At 37.9% G+C, this 10936-nt stretch overlaps 1 protein-coding gene across 1 annotated transcript; it reads right to left on the reverse strand.

Annotated features, from left to right (window-relative positions):
- Positions 1 to 324: 324 nt before the first annotated feature.
- On the reverse strand, positions 325 to 669 carry LOC148298286 (histone H4, minor-like). Its single transcript, XM_088276991.1, has one exon. It carries the CDS (start codon positions 667 to 669, stop codon positions 343 to 345), a length of 327 nt encoding a protein of 108 aa, XP_088133117.1. The 3' UTR covers positions 325 to 342.
- Positions 670 to 10936: the final 10267 nt, after the last annotated feature.

Here is a 10936-nt window from a genome sequence, read left to right on the forward strand (position 1 = left end):
TAATAAGATGGACGATCTTCTCATAAAGATAAGAGAAATAACCAATATCTTTCACATGAATAAATATTTGAATTACAAAAAGAAAACGCAACGATAATCAAAGACCATCATGTCATTCAAGCACCACGCTGGTATTCAGTAAAGGTGTTTTCAAATCGAACAAGATCATTTGAATTTAGTGGATAAGAAATTGAGAAAATAAATAAATAACTTTTTGGTGATTCCTTCGATTTTACGATTTATATTTATTTAAATTAAAGAATCTTCCTGAATGAGATTTCGAAAAATGTTCCCGGCAGTTAAATTTCAAAAATGAAATAAAAACATACGAATGATAAAGTATCAACCTCCGAATCCGTAAATAGTTCTGCCTTGTCGCTTGAGGGCGTAGACGACATCCATTGCGGTGACGGTTTTTCTTCTGGCATGCTCGGTGTATGTGACAGCATCTCTGACAATACCTTCGAGGAATCCCTTGAGGGCTTGCCTGGTGTCGTCATAGACAAAAGAGGAGATTCTCTTGACTCCACCTCTTCTTGCCAATCTTCGGATGGCAGGCTTGGTGATACCTTCAATTGAAGCCTTAGCAGTTTTTCTGCCTTGGATTCTCTTGGTTCCGACTTTTCCCTTTCCTCCAACTCCTTTTCCACCTTTTCCTTGTCCAGCCATGTTGTGTTTTAACAAATTAATGAATATCTATTGAGCCTTAAAAATTTATAATATTGTTGGAATCCAATCCTGCCCCAAATTATAATCTGATTGGCTCAGAAATTACATTCAAAAGCCTCTATGATACACATATACAAATTGAAATCGCAACTTATTTACACTTACATTTGAATTGAACATGGCAAATACTGAAAATAATTAAAATTGGATTATTATTTCTTACAGGATGCGGTCGCTGTTTTAATTTTGGGTGAAATCTGGTGATGGGCAGGCGTGGAGTTTTTATAAAAATTCATTAATTATTAGTCGGAGATGTCGGACCCAGCAATAATCATGAACTTATTGCAGAAAACTCTGATGGGCTCCACCTAATCCATCGGTGAGGCCTAGAAGAACCTAAAGAATATGCACAGTGACCCTATTTTTCTTACAAACCTGCTCAGAATCCCTTTGGAATCAACAATCCCATGTACAGATGTAACCCAACATAGACAATGTTCATAAAGCAGCAGTTGTATACACCATGAAAATGGCGAGAGATTACCTCGAGGAGAATAATAAAGAAAAGCTGAAACTGATGTCTACTATATTAGTCGCATTCCTAATTGAAAACCCAGTTTAGATAACTCTCATGAAGCATCTTTCCTCAACCCTCGAGGCGATCCTAACAAACGACCACGAGTTCACAATCCGGAATCATTTCCAGTCAAACTTCGTGGAGATGCTGCAAACTGCCAATTCATCTGAGGATTCAGCCATAAAATATGAATTTTTGGGTCTTTGTGCCCAGATGATTTTGGGTTCGACAAAACATATTACAAAATAATTTAATGAATTCCTGAAGATCTCCCTCATTAACTTCATCAACCTCAACATTCGAGTCATCTATCATGTCAAAAATGCGGCCGAACAACAAGAAAGATAGAACACAATTCGCTGGTAAATAGTTTATCTTATTACTCAGTTTCCGGATTCTTAAAATCTATTCATACGCCATGAAACTCTATCTTCGCAAAATCATGTATGCTGACATTCATGCTCTCAAGCTCCTCTACAGCGACGAGCTGTGTAAGCTCATTGTTTTGAGTCTCGAGCTCACCCTCGCTGCGAACTAACTGCCTACAAGCCTTATTTTCTTTCAAAAAAATCAAGACAACGACTTAGTCGAACTTCTACATTCGATCAAGGCAGATTACATCACAGGTCTTTCTTGTTTAATGCGCGCCACAATTCAAAACTTTAAATAACCCAAAATGATCTTAGCAAACGCTCTACTCAGCAACTAATAACTATTCCCAACTTTCATTCAGAGTGCTATGGCACTCTTCTCGAAATGCCCATACCACAAAATAAAGAGCAGAGCGACTGTGAAGTTAATCGAGTAGATCTTTAATGCCCTAATGATTGGAGTCCGCTGCAATGTATTTTACCACATTTTTCGTAAGTAGAAATAAAACATCCTTAACGGCTGCATTTTCAGCACTCTGATATTCTCCCCTGATGACCTAGAAAACTACCTGATTGAACCTGAGGATTTTATCTGCGAGGTCTTGCAGATTATCTAAATGGACCCGCAGTAGTATTTAGCAAACCGGAAAAAAGATAACATTTTCGATGCGTAAGGCTATGAGTAAGTAGAGAGCTACAGCACACTTCGAACAGTAAGTTCGACTTTGCTCAACGCCTACTGCAAGCATATTGATGGTACCTTGCCAGAAATATTCTAATTTGCATTCAACGTCTTTAAAAATGACTCAGCCGAATCAAAACCACAAATTCCTAAGACTTTACTGCTCTGCCTTATGGGTGTCCTGAGGGACATTGCAGCAACGAGAGAAAATACTATCGAGGAGGTGGTGACATTATTAATGAATGTGATCTGTGCGAGATAGTTGCCTCTTTCCAAGAACGCGGATCGTGAGCTGTAAGAAAGTAAATAGAAGCAATAAAAATCTTTGGAATACCTAATGCTGTTGGTGGTCCTCTACAAGTATCTGCCCAAGGTGAAAGGCATATAGAAAAATGTATTGCCTCCACTGACCCAAATCGTAGAAAAGATTCTGATATCAGAACAGTGTTCGGATGCGCTAAAGCTGATGTGCCACTACCTGGTGATAGTGCTGATCAGCTTGGACGACCAGAATGCCAAAAATGGCCTGGCGGAGTATGCCGACCAATAGAAATATGGCATCAAGTTCATCAAACTGATGAACTATCTGCTGAAGATCGAATACCACAATGCCACCAAGATCCTCTAGACTCTCTATTATCTGTATAAGTAAACACACCCTTTAATAACATAGATACAAGGACTACTAAGTGGAGTAGAACCCGTAGATCCTTATCTCCACAGTCCAGCACCTCAGTGAAATCATCTACAAAGAGTCGTCGCTCAACTCGGAGTCCATCACCCAGCTCAACATAAACAAAGCCTGGAACATCATCACCGATATCTCCGAAAACGAACTGTTTGTCCCCAAGTACATCAATTAAATCGAATCCGCGATCATGCCCCTGCTGCAATTCATCGATGGCAAGAGATAACTCGACTATGAGGAGAATATATTCATGCTCATGTCCTCTTGCATCCGCAAATCTAAGCAAGTCACCCAGAACGAGCTCATCATGTTCGACATTATCCCCAAGCTCTTCTACTCCCAGCTGAAGATGCTATTCGGCCATACTTTCGAGACTCTCCAGATATTCATGCTATACGGTAACAACATCCTCGCGCAGGCCCCTCAAGCTCTTAACTTGATCATCGACATGGCCATTGCTTCCATGAATGCCATCACATTTCAAGTTTCTCCCAAATAAGTTGCCAACCACAACGAGGCCTAAAACTGCGAAGGCGTGCTAATTCTGCATGGACTTATCCTATCATGCGGCAAAGTGCTAGACTCCGAAATGTACATGAAAATTGGCAAAGCGTTAGACAGCCGGTTGCAAAGCTCCCCCATCAAGACAAACATCCTCAAATCGAAGTAACACATATTTCATAATTTTCAGTCTGATCACAGGAATCGCATTAATGATAATGATGGGGTATAAGTGGTTCTCGTTGGAAGACTGCGATGTTCTGCTGAACACCGTGCTGCAAAATATCCATTGCTGCACTCTCAAGCAGCCATGCCGCACGATGATTATAAGTTTGAGCGAGCTACTCTCAATGGCTGAACTGCCATTCATTCATAATCGCTTCACATTTATTCTGGACTCCATTGTCAGTCTGATGCAACTTATGTCCACTTCCAAAGATCTGTTCACTCGTAAGCCAATCACCAATGAAGAAAGAGACTACCAAATCATCGACTCCCTCGTCACCAACAGCCTCGATAATATCGACGAAGTTTAGTACTTCAAAAAAAAGATTAAAGAAATCAAATAAAAATACGGGCAAGTGCTTCAGAACACTTTCAACGAACTCTCCGAGCAGAATAAGGAGTATTTGAAGGCAGTGATGAACACGACTGCCGTTGTGGGAGACAAGCGAAAGATATTCAAAATTGCGAAAATGAGTAATAACTGATTGAAGGCTGTTTGGATTTTAGACATAAATATTTATGGATATATGCACATGCGAACATATAAATAAATATGCACATCCCATAGATAAATTGATATACATTAATAGTTGGCTAATGTGACTAATTCAAACTCATAATTAATATACGAGCAATACGCGCACTTCTCACTTTGAGTTAACGAACAACTATTTACTACATATACTGAACTAATTAGTTAACTTCCTTCCAAAATATAGACCCTTCCTAATAATGAGCAACAAAAACAACAACAAAAAACCAGACAATCTGCTGCCAAACCTCACATAGAATAACCTACAATTCCTACAATAATTGAACAGAATTCGCTTATAAGTACGCTCCACAATCTCATCACAACCATCCCACACAAACAACAGTAATAACCCCATATAAATAAACTAAATATTACCACATCTTTTAGAAATGCAATTGTTGCTCTACCAAAATCGATACGAGTACAATCTGAAGCCATAGATAGAAGACAATACATGCAATTTATTGATGTGCATGAAAATGCAGTAATGCAATCAGCGCATCAAGGAGAAGAGCAATTACAAGGGAGGCAGTTATAATATTAATTGGGGAATTAATGATAAGAATAAGAAAAGTAACGTGAATAGCACTCTGGGATCCACAGAGATTATTGGGACGGTGGGAACGATGGCGATGAATGCTCAGAGAAAACAATAGATTCTGACCAAGTAATAGGCTAAGAGAAGCATCCCCGAGTTTGTTTCAGCCAGCACTCTGCCAAGTAACGCTGCCAAGGGAACTTCTCTTAGGAAAAAATTTGTGCCTCCTTTCAAAAAAGCAGACGAGCCACCATTGAAATAAAAATTAGGGGGTAATTCAGGCTAGGAAGATTAAAACTAAATGGATCCAAGATTTAAAAACCTATAGACGAAGTTAGTGCAAATGATTTAGTCATAAATTGTGTAAAAAAACTCGAAGGTCGAGTGGGGAGAAATTGCGGGTTTAGGCTTCGCTAAGAAGATAATCCATGAAATGATAGTATGGCCAATGTTAAGGCCTGACATATTCACAGGACTTCGAGCTCCCCCAAAATCAATTTTATTTTTCGGCCCTCCAGGCACAGGTAAAACAATGATAGGCAGAGCAATCGCCAGTTAAGCAAACGCAACATTCTTTTCTATATCCGCTTCATCTTTGACCAGCAAATGGGTAGGCGAGAGTGAGAAGTTAGTACGAACTTTATTCGCAGTTGCTCGCTTGAAACAGCCTTCAGTGATATTCATCGATGAAATAGATTCCCTGTTGTGTTCACGCAAATAGGGCGAACAATAAAGCACCAGAAGAGTCAAAACAGAGTTTCTAGTTGAGCTTGATGGTGCCAAAACAAACAGTTAAGAACGAGTGCTTATAATCGGGGCAACAAATTTGCCACAGGAGCTTGATGATGCAGTCCGCCGGCGCTTTATTAAAAGATTGTATATTCCTCTCCCTAATTTTGAAGGCCGGAAGCAACTCATACAGCGATTAACAGCCAACCAATCATTTACTCTATCAAATGAAGATCTGCATGAGCTCTCAGCATTAACAAAAGGCTATTCAGGAGCCGATTTATACAACGTGTGTTCTGAAGCTGCATTGATACCCCTGAGACATCTGCATTCAATATAAACTATCCGGGAAAGTTAAGTTCCAGTTGCGAAGGTTAAAGATTTCCATGAAGCCTTATAATTCGTGAGACCTTCAGTGAATGACAGCCTACTCCAGTCATTCGAGATGTGGAACAAAGCATACGGAAGCTATCAATTCAACGTAGAGTAAGTTTAACCCGTAAAGTCATGATAATATTGAATATATCTCAATTGTGAAAAAGGATATGGCGTATTTGGAAAAATTTTCAATCACAATTATCTTCATTTATAGTATTTATCTTCATCCAATTGGTCTCAGTTGGGCTTCCTCCAAGATCTTTTCATTAGATGTTCTGAGTAATTGTTGTTGTTCATGCCTTTGTAGGGGTTGCATAGCTCCTCACATGTTTCTAGATCTTTGTACTTTTGGATGAACTCATGGGCTAACATTGTTGTCGAGTTTGGTCGTTGTTTCGGGTCCTTTTGTAATGCTTCCGAGATGAACGATTTTACTACGGTTGATCCTTTGCCAATCGACAGCTCATCTGTCACAATCTTTATGATTTATGACTTCTTGGTGATTTTGAAGGGGTTGTCTCCATTGAGGAGCTCATACGCGAGCGTGCCGACTGCCCAAGTATCAATTTTCTCATTGTAGGAATCCCCCATCAGGATTTAAGGTGATAAATATAGAGGAGTACCACAAAGGGTGGATCTGAATTACTTCGGGCAATACACAGCCCATCCGAAATCGCAAATCTTCGGAACTCCCTAAACTTCAATATATTCTTACATGCAGGAGCACAATATTTTCTGGCTTCAAATCCCTATGAATAACAAAGTGAGAATGCATCGAGTTGACACCTTTTAGTATCTCACGCATTAGAAACGAAATTGCTTCTTCCGAGAACTTCTTGCGCACAGTCATCATTTCGTACAGCTGCCCGTTGCATCCCACTTCCATAAGCAGATACACATTTTGGTTGTCGTAGAAAAAGGAGTACAAAGAGATTAAGTTAGGATGCTCTAAAAACATTTGGATTTTAATTTCTCTGATGAGCTGGTTCATTATCTTGTCGCTTTCTTCTTACTTTGAGCTTTCGAGTATGCTCTTGCTGATTATTTTTATGGCCAATATGAAACCTGACTCCTTATGCCTATACTCATAATGGTTTTACATTGCGAGGAACACATTCCCAAATTTGCCTTTGCCGAGAACTTTTAAAAACATGAAATCTGCAGCCTGCATGTTCTGTTTATTTTTGGGGGTCTGACAGTATGTTGACCCTGTTTCCCTTAGAACCTTCAAATCACTTTCGAGGGTCAACTGAGGATGATACTTAGACTTCGTTAAGAACTTCGGGGCCTGTGTATGCTCGATTTTCTTTTAGGTTTTAAAAAATTTCTCTAGTGCTTTAGACATTTACTTAATTTTTATTTAAAAGCAATCAGCTAACAGCATCGAGCCACAATTTAACAAAAATATATTTAGTTCCATATGTTCCAGTCCATAGTCAATCATGCTGCATGTCAATCGTATTTGTTTAATTTTGGAACGCTCATTAAAAATACAAATTCTCCGAAACAACTGCAATTTATTGTTGATCGCATTCTTAACAGAGGCCATTAATTAAATGATAGAACGCTCAAATAAAACCAATAGAAAACTATTACGAAATAAAAAGCAGTGGAAATAAGAAAATAGCGAGAATATCGAAAATATCGAAAGTTGCCATATCTTTTGACAATTTAAAAATAAAAATATTTATTCATAATTGCCTAATAAAATAAATGATCAAATAAATATTAGAATTATTTTTATTTGATAATATAGCTCTTTGAAGATCCTTATTAATGAATAAAAGTCATCGATGTGCAAATATTGTTTAGGCAATTTTATAAACTGAATGGATAACATTTTTTGGATTAATTTCATGCTTTTTTATTGCTATTGTTTTTTGTCTATAATTTCACTGCAGTTTTCTCGACCATATTGCGTTTCGAGAAAGGGTTAAGTTGTGCCAAATCCACTGAAAATGATGAGCTTTCTTATTCGTCCACATCTGCATTATCTTCTTCGGAAGGTTATGAGAAATTTGATTCAATTTTCGAGCCTGACCCCAGAATTCTGCTATTACCGGACATCAAATCCCGCAGCTTCGAATGACTCACGCCTATTTTTTCCTCATCGATATTTTCTCTTTTAGCATTTTTCTCCATTTCCTCACGTTCTTCCTCCTCACACATTTCCATCACTGAATTCATAACTTCCTGCAGCTTAACAATACGATTCTTCCTCTAATTTTTTTTATTTTATTTCTCCTACTCTGTCAGTTCGATATTCTTTTTATTTTCCACCTCGATATTATTCCCCTTAATTTTTTATTCATTCTCATTTCCAGCTCTTCCACTTTTCTGCAGCTACTAATTTCTTGAATCTTGCAGCAATTTATATTACTCTTTCCTTCTGTTATTATAGGCTTCATGCATCAACATGTTTTATTTGCTTACACTGAATAATTCGCGGATGTTCACAGTTTTCACTAGTCTTCTTTGAAGTTACTTTGCGTCTGTTTTGCCATTGAAGACTTACTTTTAAATATATTATTAATATTGTTCGCCGACGATCGAGTTTAGCTCTTGTTTTTCGAGGCTTTAGGGCTTGTATTCGGCAATCAATTCAGGACTCAAGTATTCAAGTGTCTTTTCGAGAGGATTAAATACCGTGGCGAATAGAAATATCATTTTTACCTTTTGGGTTAATTCTGCGTAGTTTTAGGGTATCTTTTATGCGTAAACTTTTTCAGTTTTCAATTTTTAAATCACATTTTTCATACTATTTTGCCTATATAAATTTCGAACTGCTCTTTTGATGCCGATTCCTTTGATAGAAGAGTGGTAGTCAGAGCCTGCCAATACAGCTGCCTCTACTCTCGTCACCTTATCCATAGCTAAATATTATTTTAAGAACTGTGAGTCAACATCCCTCGGCTTCCATTTATTCACATCGACATAGTCACAGTCACCGTTTTGATTGAGCTTCAAAATAGTGTTAATTCCATAGACCAACAAGTCCGAATCCTCACTTATAACAACATCAATGACCCCAAGTTTCTTCAGTTTAGCCAACTGACAGTCCGCCTCATATGGAGCAACAAGAAACTAGATATTTTTGGAGAACAGGACATTAATGGTAGTCGAGATTATTCTTTCGTCAATAAAAATGCATCTGGATAGATACTTACGCGCTTACTCGATATTTCCCTCCTTCAGATATTTCATTCCCCTCCGCTTGTTCTCTTACTTTTACTTTTTTCGCTTCTAGTTTGTTTAGCTTTTCATGGAGACTGTCCGACCATCGAACACGAAAATAGGCTTGATGTTGTAGTAGCTCAGAATTTATATCATTTCGAGGGGATAATAGAGGAACCGGAATGATTAAACATCTTGGCTTAATTCAAAGTTGCAGCTGTAGCACCCGCGATAGATCCAAGGCATGATATCAATTCCAACCCTTTGATTTTTAAAGGATGAAATATGTTCTTTTTCAGTGATCGGCTTCAATAGCTTCAAAAGACCCTCGATTCCCATATTCGCGCCTTTCTATTAATATCAGAAATATAATAAGCCAAAATAACTATTTGAATAATAAGGAAATTTATTTCACCAATCAGTGATAAACTACACTCCAATATGGCAGATTCTCACTTAATCGCCGTTTTTTCTCACATACGCTCCGAACACACAAGATGGGATTTCATTGGGCCTTGTTTCAAAACTGAATGGCTCTCCTTCGGATGCAGCATTTTACTGCTCGACTGTCAATTACCTCCCAAATTTAGAAGTAAGGGTTACTCCGAATAGCTCTCCCTCAAGGAAATACCCTTTGATCTTATGCAAGTAGTCGCCTTCTTTCATTTTGAAGGCTGTGAGCTCCAAGGATGAACTGGGATTTGCAATCGGCTGAATACCCTCATGGACCTAATTCCTTTCATCTTCATAATAGAACTGAATGAGACATGGAATATACTAAGGGTCATGCCAGATATTAACCTCCTTTATTTTAATCTTGTTGGTTTACTTGAGCAATGTCTTATCCGAGAAGAAGATCGAGTCAGGCATGATCTTGCCTTTCTCTAAGCAGTATCCCTGGGGCACCATCCACTTCTTCACTTATCTTTATTGTTTCTATTACGATTTCTTATCAGATTTGTGATTAATTAGACTGGCCTTATCTTCATGCTTTTCTCTTGGGGTGAATGTTTCTCCTTCATCTTTCAGTGGCTTCTTTGTGTTAATACTTTCACGGACTGTGACTAGTTTGTTAAGTTCTGCAACTTTGTTTCGAAGAGTTTGCAATTTCCTCATTTTTTATTTAATTTTGAGTTAGTTTTATTATTTTGCTTTTATTTATCTGTTCTTTTGCCTGTAGATTTGATCGATTCGCTTGCCATTTTCTTGGTGCGTTTTCTTTAATTCGAGCAGCCTATCCTTTGCGGCTTTCCACTAACTTTACGTAATTTCCTCCTCATCTTCTTAGTTTTAGACTTTCTTTTCCTGGACTTTACCAGGATAGTACTCATCATTGAGTTTCCTGAGCGCCCGCTCCAACTATATCTGATAAGCATGTTGCTTCTTCTCGACTTCTTCCTTTTTCTGCGTATTCTTCTTGATATTTTTAATATTCTCCTTCAAACTCGCAACTTAGTTCTCCAATTGAGCCACTGAGTTCCTCACTTCCTCATTCTCATAAACCTTTAACTACTTCGATTGCTGTTCTTTGATCGTCGCAAGATACTTTAACTACTTCTGGACATTATCAATCACAATCTCTTCATTTTTCACTTGGTTTTCCAACTGATGAACCCTATGTTTCACTAACCAATAATTTACTTATCAATTGACTCGATCGATATTTATTTGCCTTTGAGATTGCTTAGCACAGCTTTATACATATCAATTTGTTTATATGCATTCATCAGTTATCTTTTTGTGCTTTCAATCTATTTCGTTGTGCTTTTTGATGTCACTTTAGTGGAGTTAGACTTGTTAGGCTTTATTTTTTGTTTGGTTATTGTTACTGTAAGTTCTTAGTTTTGTTTCTTTAGTTTTTCGATGAGT

This window comes from Brachycentrus maculatus, unplaced genomic scaffold, assembly GCF_059751285.1.
Source record: "Brachycentrus maculatus isolate JH-2025_06_01 unplaced genomic scaffold, ASM5975128v1 h1tg002240l, whole genome shotgun sequence".
Taxonomy (NCBI): domain Eukaryota; kingdom Metazoa; phylum Arthropoda; class Insecta; order Trichoptera; family Brachycentridae; genus Brachycentrus; species Brachycentrus maculatus.